At 35.2% G+C, this 20486-nt stretch overlaps 1 protein-coding gene across 2 annotated transcripts in view; it reads left to right on the top strand.

Moving 5' to 3' along the window:
• The window catches only part of Nkain2 (sodium/potassium transporting ATPase interacting 2), a 1147657-nt gene that overhangs the window by 611020 nt on the left and 516151 nt on the right, over positions 1-20486 (top strand). For both annotated transcript variants that reach the window (XR_607320.3, XM_008834260.3), the window contains exon 3: positions 10295-10375. Coding sequence is in view for 1 of the 2 variants with exons in the window: in XM_008834260.3 (XP_008832482.1) it covers positions 10295-10375 (81 nt within the window). In the remaining variant the exon portion in view is untranslated. The remainder of the gene's footprint in view (positions 1-10294; positions 10376-20486) is intronic.

Raw genomic sequence — 20486 nt, 5'->3', positions numbered from 1 at the left:
GTAATGCCAATCAAAATCCTCATGATATTTTTCACAGAATTCGAAAAAATATTCTAAGATTCATACGGAAACACAAAAGATCTCAGATAGTCAAAGCAATGCTCAGCTCTAAGAGCAATGCTGGGGGGATTACTATACCAGATTTTAAGATGTATTACAGAGTTATGGTCATAAAAACAGCATGGGACTGGCACAAAAATATACCCATAGAGCAATGGAACAAAATTGAAGATCCAAACCTGAGTACATGCAATTTCAGCCACCTGATATTTCACAGAGATTCCAAGAATCTTCACTGGAGGAAAGACAGCATGTTCAGCAAATGGTGCTGGGAAAACTGGATCTCCACCTGTAGAAGAATGAAACTAAACCCCTATCTTTCACCCTCCACAAAAGTCAATTCTAAATGGATCAAAGACTTCAATGTAAAGCCTGAAACTGTGAAACTGTTAGAAGAAACATTGAGAAAAACCTACAAGATATAGGTATGGGAAAGGATTTTCTAAACAAGACATCAATTGCTCAGGAAACAAGGTCAAGATTTTACAAATAGGACCTCATTAAAATAAAAAATTCTGTGCACCAAAGGAGGCAACAAAAGATCAGAAAACCCACAGAATGGGAGAAAGTCTTCACCAGTGACACATCTGACAGCAGTTTAATACCCACAATATATAACAAACTCAGAAAAAAAGAGAATCCAGACAAGAAGCAACCCAGTTAAAATATGGGCTAAGAAGCTGAACAGAGAGTTCTCAAAAGAAAAGTAAAGATGGCTATTAAACATCATAAAACATGTTCAACATCACTAATAACTAGGAAAATGCAAATTAAAGCCACTTTAAGATTTCACTAAAAAATTATACATACCAGATCAAGAAATATATGTCTAGGTAAGGTTTATCTGAGAACAATTGGTCTTTGCCCACGATTTATCTACATGACACACAGCAATTAAAAATACCAGACTGGTGGAACTAACCTTCTTGATAATTAACAGACATACTTTGAGGCCTATAATTTGGTCAGAGGGACATAAAGGATAGTTTTTGCTCCTTGACTACCTAGGTCGACTAGTTCCAAGGGATGATGAGCATCTCTCAAAATGTCCTATAATTTCAGTGGGTCACCTGTCCTATTAATCAAGGAGGCTAGGAGACCACACCAGATTGTCTTGAACCATGTGTCCAGTTTTAAGAAGTGGAGGGTCAACATGGAGGAATCATTTCCTCCATGGTTTCAAGTAAAGGCAACCATAGTCGAGCAGGACCTTTGACTTATCTTCACATAGGTGGAACTGGTAAAAGAAAGGAGCTGGGGTTTCCTCCCAAGCCTATGTGATCCCTGAGGAACAGATCCTAAAACGACCTTAAAAGTAAAAATAAATTGGCTTATCTGGGCCAACTCTATGATCCTACACACCCAAAAGGAAAGTATAACCAAAGATTAAAGGAGCCAATATAATTTCTTAAGAGTCCATATGCATAGCTAAGGGCTACATAACCAGCAACAATACCAGACAGATGATTCCTTCTTTTGAGTTGTTGGCCAGGGTGGCCAAAGGGACTCCCAAATAGCAACCCAGCATAGAACTGGGAAAATGAACAGCAGACCCCAATTTTATCTAAAGGAATATTGACAACTGATTACTGCTAGATGAGAAACAGCTGACCCTCCTAAAACAAAGACCTCTAGATAGGCTGACTAGATTCACCAGAAGGGCAAGTAGTGGGGAAGGGCTGGGGGTGCTGACAACATAGCAGACAGTAGCAGGGATTTCAGAGTATGAGGGCTCTAGTGGGGGGAGGGAGGCTATGGGAGGGTGCCATCTGGGAAGTGGGTATATAGTCGAACGAGAGCGTTTGGGATGTTCTGTGTGATATACACACACAAAAAAAATCAACAAAGTTTTGAAAATGTGTTATATGTGAGGAGGAAGCATGGAAATTTACCTCATGCTAATTAGCAGAGGTGATAAACAATACCATTGAAATCTACCCTGTGACTTTATAGACATACAAAGATGCCAAGGATCCAAGTGCAACTGATTATGACTAGTAATAATTAGATACATACAGATTAGAGATGCAAGCGCCAACATCTCAGTGTTAGTAGCAAAAACAATGAGTCTTTCTGCAAAGAATAATGTATCGTAAAATGAAATGGAGATCTTTTTTAAAGGTTAAAAACTCATCCCATTTTATGTCTTACAGGGCTTATACTGAGTTCAATAATATGTAACTGTATTAATTTAATTGTGAACATAGAAACTTGCACCCATTTGTGAAAGAGATGTACTCTAGCTCTGGAGTGTGTTACTGAATATGTTAAAACTGTAGTGAAATGCTTCTTCTAATCATGTAGTTATTAATAACTAAAAAAATAATTAAAAAATAATTCTTCAAAGCATAAAATTTTCTCCTTAATAATTAATAGATATGAAAAAAATTATCATTGAAATCTACCTGATGACTTTATATCTATGCTCAGATGCCAAGGAGCTCAGAAAGTAACCAACTGTGACTAGTAATAATCAGATATATAGAGATTAGCAATGCATGTCAATTGCATTAAAAATGAATTTTTCTATATGAAACTGTGTATTTTAATAATGAAATAGAGATATTTTTAAAGGTTAAAACCTCATTTAATTTTATGTCTTATAAGGTTTGTACTGAGTACAATATTCTATAACTGTAATAATTCACTGTAAATCTAAAAATTTATGGCCAATTTTGAAAGAGATGCATCTTAGCTCAGGATATTGTTATTGAACATGTCAATGCTGTTGTAATGAAATGCTTCTTCTAAGTATGTGCTAAATAAATAAATAAATAAATAATAAATAAAATGCCTATGCAAATATAAAAATCACAAGAAAGCCTGATCATATATTAGCAGTTCAGATAGGCTGAGAACGCAGAATCCTGCCCTCCTCTATCTTCTACAGCATCATCTATGATTACCACTAGATTTCTAGAAGACCTTGGATGATAACCTTGTCAGAGACTTCAACCCTGGCAGCATTACAAGCTATAATGATAGTGTATTGTTACATAGTGATTACTTTTAAAAGACAAAATTTTATAGCAGGAATTAGATGTAACAGAAGTTTTAGATTTTAATTGTAATGGATTGTCATTGGTCATACAATGATAAGGAACTAGGAAATAAATTGATTATTTAGTCCACTTTTGATCTTTGTCCTAACAATGGCGAGTACAGTGATGAGAATACCTACGCAGGTCAAGTGATAGTGCTGTTGGGATGAAACAGTAAGACTAAAATATAACGAATATTAAACAAAACATAAGTCTATTGCAGTTTTCCTAGGGATTTTTTATTGACACAGAGTCTTCCTGTAGGCCCAGCTGACCTGGTACTCACTACGTAGACAAAGCTGGTCTGAATATCATCTCACAGAACAGAGATTTGCCTGCCTTTGCCTTCTAAGTGCTGGGAAAGGCGTGTGCCACCATGCCTGGCCAGGGATGCTTGTTTTTAAAAACAAAGATTTCAATTTATCCAGCCTTCCTCTTGCTATTATAAACACCTAAATATTACCGATTCTAACGTCCCTGTGTTTTACTTAAAGGATTTGTTTCAGTGGTAACAATCTTTATTACAAAGCCTCTTGGAATATGTCAACCACAGTCTATTAGAACTGACCACGTTTTTACATTTATATTAGCAGAATGGCCTAGATGATACTAGCATACTGATACTAAGCTTGTAGCCTCATAAAAATAGTCAAAGCAGAAAGCATTCCTATAGATTGCTTTGAGTGCATCTCAATAATTGATTGCATTTCAATAGGAAATGGAGTTATCTATCGACAAACTTGGTGGGTCCTATTACACTTCTTGGTCACATCTGCTACAGTTTCCTGTATCTGCCTGGAATTAGCAAATGAAATGATTCATGACTCACTCCTTTACTAATAAAGCACTTATCATATGGAGAGTGATCAGCTTGGGCTTCCTCTTTCATCTCTTAATAATAATTACAATATTACTAAATAATAGTTTTCTAAATTTGGTATTGTTTTTTAAATGAAGCATAAAATTGGACTAGGAAAGAAACCATAAACTTAAATCCCACTTCAAATAATGCTCACTTCTTCCTTTCATTATCATAACAGTAATTCAATTTTTTTCCTGAAATTAATTTACAGATACTGATGGTGACAAAGATGGAAAATTCCCTTAAGTAGCTACTTCCCCTATATTTTTTCAAGAAAATGTTATTTCAAAAAACCATGCTAAGGTGTCCAGTTATGTGAATGTAATTTATAAAGTTAATATTATTTCAATAAAAATTTTAACATTACATACCTATCTGGGTATTTAAACTCGACAAACTATGCTAAAATTTGTACATATTGTCTTATTAAATATAGATGACATCTTAAAAATGTTAAGGTCTGTTCTATGTAGCTTGATGGTAAATGAGAAAAGTGGCAAGCTTTGGTGGTGTTATTGAGATGTGATTATTTTCTAATAAATTAGTATCATTGTTTTAATCTTGCACAACATAATCTACTTTTCTACATAATATGTAACCATGTATCAGAGCTGGCAAGATGTCTCAGAGGCCAGCAGACCTAACACAGGATGCCACTGTGGAAGGAGAATATCAACTCCCTAAAGTTTACATGTGCCATGGTATATGCCTCCCTGAAAACACGGAGAGAGACAGACAGACAGAGAAACAGACAGACACACACACAGTACAAAAAATGTCTCAGAGTCTACCAATATTTTGGCTCATCAAGAATAAAAGCATTAACAAACTTTTATTTTATTTAGTTAATTTAATTATTATTGTTATGGTTATTACTGAAACCACAAATATGATAGAAAAATCACAATTAATAGTTATTTCTTTTCATCTGATAGTTTAAAGCATTTAGGTAAACTCAAATTGTATTAGTGGTCAGAGGTTTTATTGAATTCTCCAGGCATCAGTTCTTAGAAAGGAATGTTTTTGTCTTATTTTTTTGAGACAGGGTCTCCTTGTAGCCCCAGCTGTCCTGGAACTCACTATGTAGACCAGGCGGCCTCTAACTCACAAAGATCTGCCTGCCTCTCCCTCCCAAGTTCTTGGATTAAAGGCGTGCGCCACCAAGCCTGGCATTTATAAAACATAAAATCTGTCTCTCATCACAGATAATAGATCAAACTGTTATCTGAAAAATAAAATATAAGACTTCACAAGGATAAAGGAGACTTAAGTAAAATTAGTTTCACAAAAAGAAAACTACAAGTTAGGTTGTATCTAGAAAGTGTGATACTTTGTTATCCCATGAGATTATCTCTCCTGAGCAGAATGTCATTCCCAATTGTATTAGCGCTGAACAGTGTTCAATGTAGTGAGTGGAAGGAAGTTAACACATATCTTTAGAGTCTTAATTGTACTTGACAATTTGAACATCAGTTTTATTCATGCAGTTTTCTGACAAAAATTTGTCACCCACAAATGCTAAATGCGAAAATCTTCATCAATACTTGGATGAGCCAAAATCCAATCAGAAGGTATTTGATACAGACAAATGCTAGCTATTGAAAGAGGAAAAGTAACTAAAAGGGAGAATAGCACAAAGAAAAATGGAAAAAGTAGAAAAGAAGCACAAGAAATTTAAATGAAACATGACTAATGAGTTGAACTAAAGAAAATCAAGTTGAAATTAGTAAATCCCTTTTTTTCCTACAATGAAACAAATACAAGAGTTACCCTGGCTATGGTCATATTAAGGTGACTTTTCTTGTTTGTTAAAGGATCCCCACCAGTAAGAGTGAAGATTCTCTTTTGTAAGACTATTATTATGACGAATTGTGCCACTACCGGGCTTGTAACGAAGTACACAATAAAATAAAGATAATACAAGCAAATGCAAACTTGTGCTTCTGGATTACTCTAGGAAAAAAGATTTGCATACAACACTTTATCACTAAATACTGTGAAAAGGCAACTCATAGAATAAGACAGAATATAACTTATATGATAAAGTAAATAAATAAGAAATTAATGTTTTTATTTATATTGTTTGCTTAAAAAATGTTATCCGCATATCAACGTTGGCATTTAATTCTAAAAGAATAGGAGAAAAACAGAAAATCCTTGTGTTAGAGATAATCATTTCCTTACATTAAGGAAATAATTCTTCACTGCAAAGTCAATTCAATGAGACAGTGTTTTAGATAAATGAATGGGGTAGATATATCTTAGTATCTTGGGTGCTAAAATTTTTGGAATTACTGCTGTATTGTTCTAACAGGGAGAGTTCATATAATGTAATTATTATAATAAAATTTTAATAGGCATTGAGAGATCAATAATTAGTACTTTCAACTATTCCTTCTTCCCATTCTCATATAAGCTATGCGAGTTATCAACTATTAATAAGCTGCTGCTATCACGCGGCTTGAAGAAAGTTGTACTGTTCCTGCCTGACAAAGCCCGAAATTCTGCACATTCTTTGTTATCATTATTAGTAGTGGTGGTGGTGGTGGTGGTGGTATTAGTAGTAGTATTGCTGTTATTTTATTAAATTTCATACAATATACTTTGATCATCTTTAGACTCCCTCCCCTATCTTCACCCCTCTTATGCCTCCCTGCCAGATTTCCTGTCAAATTTGTGTACCCAAATATCCTTTGGTGTGGGTCGAAACACGGAAGCCTGTTTAACCTATCTAACATCACACCCTTAAAGAAAAGCAATGCTCCCTCCCCAGCAGTTATGTTACCAGTAGTTTCTCAGCTAAGGTCAGGGCTTCTTAGCCACATCCCCACCTCTAGTTTCACATTTTTGTCTGGTTGAACTTGAATGGATCTTGTGCCTGCTCTTGCCATTACAGTAAATTCATATGAGCAACGTCCCAGCTGTCTGGAAAACCTTGTTTTCTTGGGGTCACCTGCCCTCTCTGGCTCTTTGTACTCCCTCTTCCACAATGGCCTCAGATCCTTGGATGGCAGATATAAGTGTCCCATTCAGGAATAAGCACTCTGCGGTCTCTTATTCTCTGAACTTCGTCCAGTTACGACTTTCTGGGTTAATCAACGTGTTGCATGAAGAAAGTTTTCTGGTGAGAGGTGAAAGATGCACTAATATTCTCTTTGCTCCCCTGTTCCACTATGTTCCTGAACCTTAGGTGTAGAGGTTGCATTGTAGATTTCACCCAGAGCAGGGTACCTCACAAAATTCTTAATTTCTGTTATATACTTTTATGGAACCTATTATCTTACATGTCCTCCCAGAAAAATATTAATTTTAGAAGGAAAATAAGAAATTGTCCAGCTCAATCTTTAACCAATGTAAATATAATTTATATTAATATATGCCACATATGTAAGTAATAAGTAGAAATTAAGTCTAAAATAATCTTGAAAATTGCAAGGTTTTGACAGGCATATTCAGTATATTATTGGACAAGTCAATATGCCATATATATGTCAGGGTATAGATAACATTTCTGGAACTCAGTATACTTAGTATATAATTTCAGACATGAAATAGAAAAGCCACAATATTTCTGTTCTTTAGTTTTATTTATTTATTTTTAATTTTTTATTTATTACTTAATTCTGAAGGTTTGGAGACTGAAACCAGAGCCCCCACATGTAAGGCAGATTCTATACCACTTAGCTACCTCACCAGCTCAACACTGACTTTCCTTAATACCTACCAATGATAAGTTTTTAGAAGTGTTTGAGGAATGTAATAGAGTGCATTTTACCTACTCTTCCTAGTTATTTTATTATCATCCTAATATGTGTTTTAGGATGAGGTGTACCCAGCTTTCTGGTGAAGTAGTAGGTTAGTAGGAATGAGAGACAAGAAAAAACAATCTGTTTTCTCACACTTTCCTTATTTCCTTCTTTTTAAGAACTTAATTACTGCAACCTTTAAGTGCATTTTTCCTCATCCTATCATTCTTTTTAAAATTACTTTATTTGTTTTTATTTCATGTGTATGAGTATATTGCCTACCTGTATGTATTGTCCACTCTAGTGGGCAAGGATATGTATGTATGTAAGTGCACCAGTCTTGTGCAATGCCCAGGGAGCTCAGAAGCCAGCGCAGGATCCCCTGGAACTGGATTTCGTTACAGACAGTTGTTATTTGCCATGTGGGTGCTGGGACTCAAACCTGGGTCGTCTGCAAGAGCAGCCAGTGCTCTTAACCCCTGAGCTATCTCTCCAGTCCTTTCATCCTCGTCTATTATTTAAAATTTTTGTATTGAGTTTTTGTGTATCTCATACACAATATCTTAATTATCTTTAAGCCCTTTTCCTTATCAGCACCCTCCCATAGTGCCCCCCATCCACTGGAATTGATGCATTTTTTTATCAAGTCATGTCAGTATCATCCTTATCTATAATGTAGAATCTAGATCTGCCAAACCGTTAAATGAATGTCTAAGCCTTGAAAGTATTAGAAAGAACACTGAGGAACTCCTTCAGGACACTCTAGTGGGCAAGGATATTTTGAGAGCAGTGCCACTAAATCCCAGGAAGCCAAAGCAGAGCTAGAATGGGGTCATATTAAACTACAAAGCTTCTGCACAGAAAAAGAAGCAATTAGAGTGAATCTGTGGAATAGGAGAAATATTTGTAAATTTCTAACAAAATTATTCATTCAGCAAACTTTAAAGATTTCCAATATTCAATAGCAAAACCACAATTCTACTTTTAAAATTAGCGAGTTTGATGCCACCTCTGCCACAGGCTCACATGAACAAGACTCCAGTGGCCAGGACTCATGTCAGTTCAATTAAACAAGAGCCCAAAGGAGAAGTGAAAAATAGGTGGCAGGCCAGCACTAGATTGAGAACTATTTTAGACTGATTAGTGCTGAGCGAGGGAGCATATGACCACTGGAAGGGCTGACTAGACTCCAGTGGACACTTTTACACTGAAGGACATTTGGGTACAAACGCCTGAACGAGTAGGACTCCATGAACACCTATGGCAGAGTGCATAAGTTTCGGTGGGAGGAAGGGGGAGACATGGATAGGGGAGGGGGTCTGGATTTGCCTGGGAAATGTCGCGTGAAGTTTTATAAAGCTCAATAACAGAAAAAGAAAAAAAATAGTGAGCTTAAGTTATTACACAATACTGATCAAACTGCTTTGTTGCATCTTGTTCTGCGGATGAAGCTCGTCTTTTGCTGAAGCTACTCAGTTTCCGAACCCTCGCACCAGTTCTTAGCCCTCACTTCATAAAGCTTCTCAAATCTCTTCTTTCTTGGACCACTTGATTTGACCCTCACTCTGTGGTCTACAGAACGAATCTTCTGTTCCAGGACTTAGAACAAAACACTGGAATCACTGTTTAGTGCTACATATTTTTGTCATTTCTCACCTTACATAAATAATCACAGTATGCCTACAAAAACTAGATCCAAGAGGGAAGTGTGGGCTCTGCATCTGAAATAATATTTTATCCATGTTTATAGTCACTCATTCACTGATTTAAATATATTTTCCGAATACTTATTTTATCCAAGGTATTAAGTGAGGAACTTAGGGAGGTGAATATATACACACAGACACACACACAGGGATAAATTATCATTGGTCTTTGTCATCTGCACTGTATTTCTAGCACTTTGACCTCTAGGTGTTTAAAATAATATGATTAACTGAATGTTTGGAACTATGACTCGGTGAAAAATCAATGTCTCAACTGCAGGAAATACAGTAAATAGGTAACGTAATAAAGTTGAGATAATAGCTAGATGCCTGCTACTCTGAGAGGAGAGCAGAGACGGTGAACAGAGAGCAAAACAGGAAAGAAAAAGCTGGTTAGATGGCGTAGGAACATGAGGACTGTTTTACTGAGGATGACCCTAACAACTTGTGCAAATGTTGTATGTATGTATGTAATTCTCTCTAAAGATAATTTTATCTTTAGATAAATATAACTAAAAGAAACATAAAAATGTTTCTTTTAGTTATATTTGGTATGTACAATGTATCATACATTTCTCCCCATGACTATAAACCAAATCATTCACCCTTTAAGAAGAGATATGAGTTATTATTTCCTCTGTCTTATGAGCTTATGAAAGTATCCATCTGTAAGTTTGAGCTCTAAGGCTGTACAAACTCACAAAGGTGAGAGGAAATCAACAGAAAAATGAATGCATAGCTAAGCCTGATCCTTACAAATAAGCAATATCTGATATTTTCTACTAATCTTAGGATTTGAATGTCTGAAGTTCAAGATCTATTTGATCCTTACTCAGCTGATTCTAAATTAATTATGCAATTCCTCTCTCTTCTCTACAGTATGCTGTCTGGCAGGTCCTCTGGGTGACATGGAATGTGTTTGTTATCTGCTTCTATATGGAGGCTGGGGATCTCTCAAAGGTAATTTACCATCTTGTTTTCCTGAACCTTCAGTCCTGTGCTAACGACTATCTTCCTAAATAAGGCCAAGTCTCACCCTGCATCTGTCTCCTAGACGCAGTGTGAAGGTAATTTCAAGGGTGTTCTTATTTTTTTTACCTCTTTATTCTTATCAAATATATGTTTGGTACATCACAAAAAATGTGTTTTGTGGTGTTCAGCAAAACTAGTCTGAGATATAAATTATGATACTGAGCATGTAATGTACTTTTATAAAACTGATGAGAGATTTCTAAGGCTGTGGAGACTATTTTCAGAGACAAATGTCTTTCAAGATTTTTGAAATCACTTCATTTTCTTTGTATTTACTGAACATTTTTCTGATTGAAACCAAATTATAATATAGTAATTCAGACAATACATAATTGAGTAAGATTATTATGAGGTATAATTTATTACAGAAATGAATAAAATACATTATTTTAGCATAATCAAGAAGATTTAAAACACTTGCATTTCTATTTTATAATTTATTTTATATGTATGAGTGTTATGCCTGGATGTATGTAAGTATACCCATGTAGTGCAATGCCCATGGAGGTTAGAAGAGGGCATTGGATCCCCTGAACCTGGAGTTATGGATGATGGTTAGCTTCCATGTGGGTGCTAGGAATCAAATGTGGGTCCTCTGAAAGCGAAGCCAGTGCTCTTAACTGCTGAGCCATCTCTCCAACCCTGCTTTATTTTTCTTCCTTTGGATTTAGTGTGTGTGTGTGTGTGTGTGTGTGTGCGTGTGCCTGTGTCTCTGTTCTATTTTTAACCTGAACTCACTCTCTAAAAATATGAGCTATTATGCCTGGATGTATGTAAGTATACCCATGTAGTGCAATGCCCATGGAGGTTAGAAGAGGGCATTGGATCCCCTGAACCTGGAGTTATGGATGATGGTTAGCTTCCATGTGGGTGCTAGGAATCAAATGTGGGTCCTCTGAAAGCGAAGCCAGTGCTCTTAACTGCTGAGCCATCTCTCCAACCCTGCTTTATTTTTCTTCCTTTGGATTTAGTGTGTGTGTGTGTGTGTGTGTGTGTGTGTGTGTGTGTGTGTGTGTGCGTGCGCCTGCCTCACTGTTCTATTTTTAACATGAAATCACTCACCAATGATATAATGCAGTCTGCAGATTTTTGAAGCCACAATCAATCCACTTATTGGATGATACTTAAGAGAGAATGGGTCAAGTAAGGTAATCCATTTAAGGTATAGTAAATCTTGATTCTGGAAGGAATTTCCAACTTGTACTTCTGGCTAATGCTGAAAGACAGAGATTGTAAAGTGTTCTTTTATTTATCCCTATTAGATTAGTATACCTCTGAAAGAGGCTGAAATCTTTAATCCAAGGTCAGGAAGAAAAAAGTTCTCTGGAAACCACTTTCGCAAATGTATACATTTTGTCAGGGTGGAGAAGTAGATCTGGCCATATATGGAAGGGGCACAAAACACTCAGCATGTTTAGTAGTTTTCATGCATTATTTAATCATAAGGTATGAATTCATATCAAACTAAAATTTTCTGATTTATTTTAGTGCAATGAGGAAAGACAAAAAGTAGGGTAAGAGTGTGACATCACGTGAGGGGGGGAATCAGAGCTTTTGTGACACTTGATGGTCATATTTTTGGCCAGTCCTCACTATGGCCTGCTCAGTCTCATGGCGATGACATTTCTATGCTTCTTCCAGAGTGTCATCCTGTGCACTATGGAGGCACACAGCATATTTATAAAGGTGCTGTGACCAATGGGAAAAAATTGTTCAGGCTTCTCTAGGACAAATACACATGGGATTGCTGCCTAAAACTAACATTTGCCTTTGTGTGAAAAGCAGGCACGTCTTCCCAAGGACCTGAATTACTTTCCCTATTTATACATCTCTGCTGCTCTGTAATCCACTTTCTTCAAAGAAATTCCACACTACAATGACTTTTAATGATATTTTCTATGTTGAATAATCACCTTAAAATTGTACAGCAGGTGTTCAGGCTTATTGACTGAGTGAAATGATTCGGCAGATCAGAGAGTTAGTTTAATATGAAAGCACAGGCAGAGAGGTTGGAGCCAAGCTGGCTGCACAAATGTTCTGTCGTTGTACTGAATTTGCCGTGTGCTGACTGCAGAGACAAAATAAAGCTTGGGATCTCATGAACTTGAACAAGATCACTGAAACCACAGTTAGGGCATGTCCTAAAGCCGTGTAGCTCAGGTGAGTTACAGTGCAAAGGACTGAGAATTCTTATACTCATAGGCAGGTATTGGTTATCCATTAGCCACGAAAAAATGAAAAGTATTTGCTTTTCATTCTGCTTATTAAGGTTAGATTGAAGAAGGCATGAAAATTTAATAATTTCCTTTTAACAAATAATCCATAATAAAAATCATAAAGAGTAAAGTTACAGAGGAATGTGTTCTCCGTTAATTATCTTCTCTAATCAGAGGATTTGAAAACGGTATGTATATATCATTTAATTCTTTAGTTGTGACTGGCTAACAGTATGCAAAGAATACTTTGCCAGGAGGAAGCAATGATGATTGAAAAACATACGATGCATGAAAAATAAAAAGGGTGGAAACTGCTAATTATAAGCAGATTTTTTAAAATTATGAACTATGCTGTTTCAACCTTCTTTGTAAAAATATTTTTTATTATTTCTATTTATTTGTATGAGTGTACTGCCTACATGTATGTATGTAAGCGTACCCATGTTGCACAATGCCTGCAGAGGTCAGAAGAGGGTGTCGGATTCCCTGGAACTGGAGTTATAAATAATTGTTAGCCACCATGTGGATGCTGGGAACTGAACACGGGTCCTCTGGAAGAGTGGCCCAGTGCTCTTAACTGCTGAGCCATCTCTCTAGTCTGTTTTAATCTTCTAAAAATAGCTGTGCATTTCTGAAAGACATGTATTTTTGAAAATACGTAATTGGTTAATGAAAAATATTGACAATAAATTATAAAATTTAGAGGCAAATTTTAGTTGCCTATTTACTACTGATTGAATAATAAGTATTTATAAATTACTTATACTTGTGTTAAAACTAAATATCACTAAATACCATGTAATATGTTCTTCCTTTAGTTGATATTTTAATAGGTGTCCTGTTATGGAAATCAAGAGGAAATTAGTTTCCAATGCAAAGTTTCTGGTACCTTTGTTTGCAGTTGTCTTTGGGCAATAAATGTGATGTAAACCATTCAATTAGTCATTTTGAGAAGTCTCCCTATAAATAGTTTTGTTATTTCATGGCAATCATGATGCTCATACTCTATTTCAAATAGAAGACAAAGCTCTTTCTGGCTATTTAATAATGTTATTAAATCAGGCATGATGCACACCTGTGGCCTCTGCTACTGTGGAGGCTATGATGGAAGAATGGCAGGTGCAAGATTTACTTGACTAAAGTGCCTGTCCCCCAAGGTTTGCCAAGGCTATGCAGTGATTTCAAGGCCAAAGACCCTGCCTCAATATAAAAACCATAAAAATAAAATGGGATTGTAACTCAGTGGCAAAATGCTTTCCTAACCTGCTCTGGATTCAATACTCACTTTGAAACAATGAAAGATATACAGCATAGAAAATTTTAAGTTTAGAGTACATAATAGAATTAAAGCACATGCGTTATGGTATTTCATGTATTCATTTTGTCTTGGGGAAAAGAAAACAGGATGTTTTCATAGTAATACACTGGAAAGACCTTATTCATTTCAAATTCTGCACAAATAAAATTATCAGAGGTGAAACAATTTAAGTTGAACTTAGAATTCAGGTTGAACTTGAGTGCTGCCACGTTTTCTCAAACAAAGATTTTGAGGTGTCATTTCCTGTTTTGGTAAAATATGGCAGATCCCTAGTAAATGGTATATCCTCTAATAGGAAAGAAAATAGTAATAGACCATGCAGAAAAAATAAGGATTGCTTTATTGCTAGAACAGAAGAATTTGCTTTTATTTATGCCTCTAAGATTAGGGATCCTGGTTTGTATCTGTCAGAATTCATTATACATTGGAAATTTAGCTAGTTAAACATAGTTCAAATCGCTTAATTATATTTAATGATGTATATATGTTTCAGAAATGCATTTGAAAGCAACTTCTAGATTGCTGTCACATTTTAATGATTTGAATAATATTTTCCTGAAATCTAGAAGTAAATTATTTTTAAAAGATGTCATATGAAACAACAGGGTGAGAATCTGTCTTGTTTAAGCTTTAGGGAATAAAACCATTCTCTTGTGAATTTAAGAGACAAGAAGAAGATAAAATCTGTCATACACTGTAGGCTAAAAGGAACACAACCTCAAAATCAATTGTGAGTAGTAGGCAGAATAAAGCTCTATTACAAAAATCACAGTTTTCTTAGTTCTATAGCAAGTGAATTATTTATTCATAGTGGAATCCAATATTTTTGTTCTTCAATGAAATTGATACTTTTTATCAAAGTTGGCTTTCAGGGCCTAATATGTATAAACTAATATGGAGAGAAATCTGTTATTATTATTTTACTTAAATTAATGTTTTTGTCAAAAGTAATAATTTCTGTGACATTCTATGTGAACAAAGGATACCTATGGTAATAAATGTTAATTATTAAATCAGGCATGATGAACACCTGTGGTCTCAGCTACTGTGGAGGCTAAAACAGAGGAATGGCAGGTGCAAGATTAGCTTGGCTAAAGTGCCTGTCCCCCAAGGTTTGCCAGGGCTATGCAATGATTTCAAGACCACAGACTCTGCCTCAATGTAGGAAAATAAAAATGGGATGGGGTTGTAACTCAATGGTGGGAGGCTTTTCTAGCCTGCTCTGGATTCAGTACTCACTACAACCAAAAATACTAATTTTTACAAGTATCAACAAGATAATATATTTGCTCCATAGGTTTGTTTGTTTGTTTTTAAGTTTTACTTCCCTTGCTATAAAATCAGTATTGTCTAAGAAAGCACAATGAGCTTCTACTAACCAATTAGAAAAGTAGATTCGAGTAGATTTTGCTCTAGAGTATATATTACAATACTGCATTTCCCGTTAGAAATAAATATGTTGTAATTCTTTTCTAACTGTGGAAATGAACCATCCAGTTGTAACTTGCATTTCTTGATGGTTTATTGAGCTCAACTGTTTATTTACTTATTTGTTCAATTCTCATTTATGTGTTATTTTTCTACTTCTTTATGATGCTATTAATGTGCTGAATAGGGTCCTTGAACATTTTTTTTTACTTTCTGTCTACATTCTTTTACTTGAAAATGGATTTTCTGCCATAATTTAAACTATCATCTTTGCACATCTGAATACCAGATTCAGTCCTGATCTTGTTGCTAAGTTGAAGGCTCATATCCCCAGGTTCCTGCTGAGTCAATTCCATCCTTAGTCACCTTAAATTCAACACATCTGAAAAGATTCATCATCATCCATGAATCATCCAATATTCATCTCTTCCTAAAAGAAGAAAATAAATGTAAAATTCATTTCAAAATAAATGAGAAAGGAAAAAGAATCTTTGAAAGTAGCCAATAGGAATCTTTAACATTTCTAATTAGATGAATCAAGAAATATATATTTTATGGTATTTATATGTGTGTATATATTTATATAGAGAAAGTATGGTTGAATAGGGTTATATATTTATATATGTGTGTATGTATATATGCACAGGTATATACAGATATACAAGAAATATTCACACAGATGTATAAATGAAGTGTATTTTAGCTATGATTATATATGGATATATATATATATATTTGTGTGTGTGTATGCATGAATACACACCAAACATTGAGAAAATGTTGAATGAGTGCTCCAGGAATGTGTAGTAGAAAGAGATGAATTGACCTTTTAAAGTGATTTTTTTTTTCTCTAGACATTTGACTCTGAACGGGAGAGTAAACTAGGAATTCTTACTTTGAACATGTAGACTATTTCTGGGGAATTTGTAACAGCATAGCTTTGAAGGAAACAGATGCAAACATTTGAACAATTTTGCATTAGGGCACTGCTGAATCTGTATGTTCTACAAATGTAAATGGAAAGACTAAAAAATGGTAAAAGGAAACGTTGGCTGTGTTGTAAAATGATTTTGAAGGGAAAGGAGAAGGAGGAACTCCACAGAATAATTTTGTATTTTGAAATTATTTGATGAGTGAGCTAGAGATAAACCTTATACAAGTAAATCATAATTATAATTAGGGCTGAAGTCCAGATTCAACTCAATATATAGTACTTGAAGATGTTCAGTGGAGTGAGCGTTTAAAGGAAACATTTTCTTATCACATTCTTCAAACTATCACAGGTTTATCAAAATGTGACCCTATGTAATTCAAGAAGCAATTTTGTTTCAGTTAAGAGATGAAGGATGTCAAGTCACATAAAGGCAGAACATCCAGTTAGATATTATCTATGAACTATGTCTCTTGAATATTAGATCATAACTCAAATAGTTAAGAAAAAATAGGAAATACATACCTTGAAAACACATATGCACAGAAACAGGATCTTTTAAAAAGATGGAGTAATTTTTTTGTCAAATAAAGTAATGTCTAAGGGAAGAAAAATTAGCAATATTAAATGAAGGAATACCATAATGATAATAAGAAATCCAAATGAAGATAGTGCAACTCAGGAGGACCTGACTACTACTGAGTGGGACATGTTCCTCTGGGTGCATCGCAGCTCATCAGAGAAAAATACACATATATGTATATATCTGTAGATATATATGCTAAATAGATATCTTGAATAAAACAATATAGTTTCTATTGGTGGGACTGTAAACTATGTGAACTGTGGAAATCAGTATAGAAAACTCTATAAAATAATAATAGGACTTAACATGTATGACAGAATACACAAGGTCCTGAGGAGGAGGTGGGGGTATGTAAAGAAGAGATCTAAATTTGATTAAGAACTGTTGTATGAAATGTATTAAAAGGCTCATTAAAAATGAAAATAAATGAAAATAAAACTGAATATATCATATGATCTGGTCATACCACTCCTTGGCATATACCCAGCAGACCCATCCTACTACAGAGATACTTACATAGCCATGATTATTGCTGCTCTTTTCACAGTAGTAAGAAATGGAAACAATCTATATGTCCCTCAATGGAATGGATAATGAAAAGTGGTTCATGTTCACAATGGAGTTCTACTTAACAGTTAAGAAGACAAAAATCATGAAATTTGCAGGAAAATGAGTGGAACTGTTATCATAAGTGAAGTTACATAAACTCAGAAAAACGAGCAACATGTATTCATTCTAACTTTCGGATCTTAACTACAAATCTGTAAATGTGAGAGTATTTCCTAATGTCACAACAGAAGCCAAGGAAATGGAAATGAACCATGGGAATAAAGGCAAAGAAGGAGCTCCAGACAGGTAGATAGTAGAAGACATGTTTTTAAGGGGAAAAGAAGGAAAGAAGACACTTTAACTGGGGATGAAGTAGGTATTCAGGGGGAGTAAGAGGAGAGATAAATAATGCTCAGGTGGTTTAAAAAATCAGAGGGAAATGTATTAGTTCAAAGTCCACTGAAAAATAAGCATACAATACATATACAAGTATATGTATATAGCAAGTCTATATAACAAAAAAACACAGTGCTAGGCAAGTGAATCCTTGTCCATGAGACACCCAAAACAACACAGTTAATTGTTATAACACTTGATTGCCACCCCGAACGTGAAGGTAAGACCCTATTGCTGAAGGCATGTCACACTTCAGACACAGAACTTTGGAGCAATTGAGCTGGAACTGACCTAGAAGTCTCCTTCCTGAAGACTGTCTCTCATGGTGTCAAAGAATTGGAGAATACTATACAAGCTGCAAAAAGAGAAAACAAATCAATAGTCCTACCCAGCAGTGAAGCCTAATAAATAACAATGACTGACCTAGCAAACAATTGCTAATGGTGTGGTACTGGAACATTTATCTTGAGGTAATCAACAGCTGTCAAATTGAAATTAAGCCCCACTCAATAGGAGGGAACTCATGTGTGGTACTGTAAACATAGCCCGGTATACATGGCTGGATGTGTATTGGGCTATGTCGTAGATCTTAGGGAAAAATCCACTCTTGTCGTATTCTTAACCAAACATAGTTTCTTATCTTATTCTAAAGAGGCATCTTTATATTTTCATAAAAATATGCCTTTCACCCCTCATCAAAGAAGCTTCCTTTTGCAACAGATGGACATTATTACAGAGTTCCAGAACTGATCAAATGCAGAGAATAGTGTCTGTGAGACACTTAATCCTAAGTGACATAATTTCAATAAAACCTCTACACATAGGATGCATGCATCTCTTCACTCTCACCAGAAAGGTTTCCTTAATCAGCAGATGTTGCTTAACACAGAAACCCACAATTAGCCAATGTGGAGAGAACAAGAGGGCACAGAGTGCTTATCCATGAATATAACATCTATTTCAAACCTCTGCCCCCAAAGGCTCAGGGATCATTGCAGTAGAGGAGACAGAAAAATTTTAGAGCCAGAGGGGGTGGATGATCACAAGGAAACAGTCTTCCAGATACCGGGTCAGTTAGTAATATGAATAGTGACAACATGCACAATTCCTATGCAAGGCTGAAACAAAAAAATCCCAGCATAGACATGGGGAAGTGGGTAAGAAATTCCAACCTAACCTAAGGATATTTTTGCAATCGATGGCTGCTGCAAGGAGGAAAGACAGTGTGTTGCAGGCTTGGGACTCTGTTAGCCCAGTGGATGGATCCATATTGAAGGACACTTCGATGAGGGGACACAAGTCATACTATATAAGCCATGCATATATGGCCTATGAGTATGTGTGTGTGTGTCTGTGTGTGTGTGTGTGTGTGTGTGTGTGAGTCTGTGTGTATATGTGTATGTCTGTGTATTTATGAAATTTCATTGGGGGAGGGGTACAGATAGATGAGCAGATCTAAATGCCATCAAACTATATGGTATGCTATTGCCAAAATTCAATAAAAATTATAGTTCCAAGATAAAGCAAAATTAACAGAATTTTAAAAATAGACACATCTAAAATGAACTGGATGATTTTTAACACTCCTTTATGAATATGCCAGTCATCATCAAAATTTAATAAATATATTGACTACTCAAAACAATTAGCAAACAAAATAATTTGTATAAATATAATGTTATAAGAAATAATAATAAACATTTCAAAGCCATGTGTAGAATGCAGCCATGAAGTGATACAAATCTCAGAATGCTCAGGACATAGACTCAATCCCAATTACTCAACTAGTGTTCTCTGACTACTATGAAATTAGAATCGAAAATCTGAAATTTATTGAAGTTAAGTAGTACATTCCTTAATCCACGGGCCTAAATACTTGATTTGAAAATTAGGAACTAATTTGAACTTATTAAAATAAAATCCAGGGCTGGATAGATGGCTCAATGGTTAAGAGCACTGGCTGTGCCTGCAGAATACCTGGGTTCGAGTGCCAACCTCCATATGGTGGCTAACAAGTGCCTGTAACTCCAATTCCAGGGGTTCTGACACCCTCTTTTGGAGTCCTCAGGCACTGCAGGACATGGGTGCTCTTACATGCATGCAGGCATAATACTCATACACATAAAATAAAAAATAAATGAATAAATAATAAATAAAAGCTTTAAAAATATAAAAGTGAATCCATTACTAATAAAATCTTGGTGGCATGAAAATAAATAAATACATATGAGTTCATTTGAGATCCAGGAAAGAAAATAATTTTGAAAAAAAAAAACAGTTATTTACATTTCCATGCCCAGAAATTGGTAAAAGAACAACAAATGTTCTAAAAGTCAGAGACAAAAGATAGTGAAAACAATAATAATGCTCAGTAAGCAAATAAAAACGAAGATAAAAGGGAGAAACGATTTTTCTTTCGTGTTAATTACTGATGAAAACCACTTCAAGAGTGATTGTGGGGGGAAATGAGTAAAAAATATTTTGCTAATATCACAAATGACCTTATAGAATAGACATTGTGTTTGAGAGAGAAACAGTACAGTGTGAGAGAAACCAGTACAGTAGATACCCAGCTTGAAAAGAACAAAATCTTTGGAAAACACAATTTTAAATAG

The sequence above is a fragment of the Nannospalax galili genome, unplaced genomic scaffold, assembly GCF_000622305.1.
Source record: "Nannospalax galili isolate Female #2095 unplaced genomic scaffold, S.galili_v1.0 scaffold597, whole genome shotgun sequence".
Taxonomy (NCBI): domain Eukaryota; kingdom Metazoa; phylum Chordata; class Mammalia; order Rodentia; family Spalacidae; genus Nannospalax; species Nannospalax galili.
This window is presented reverse-complemented; position numbering and strand designations above follow the sequence as displayed.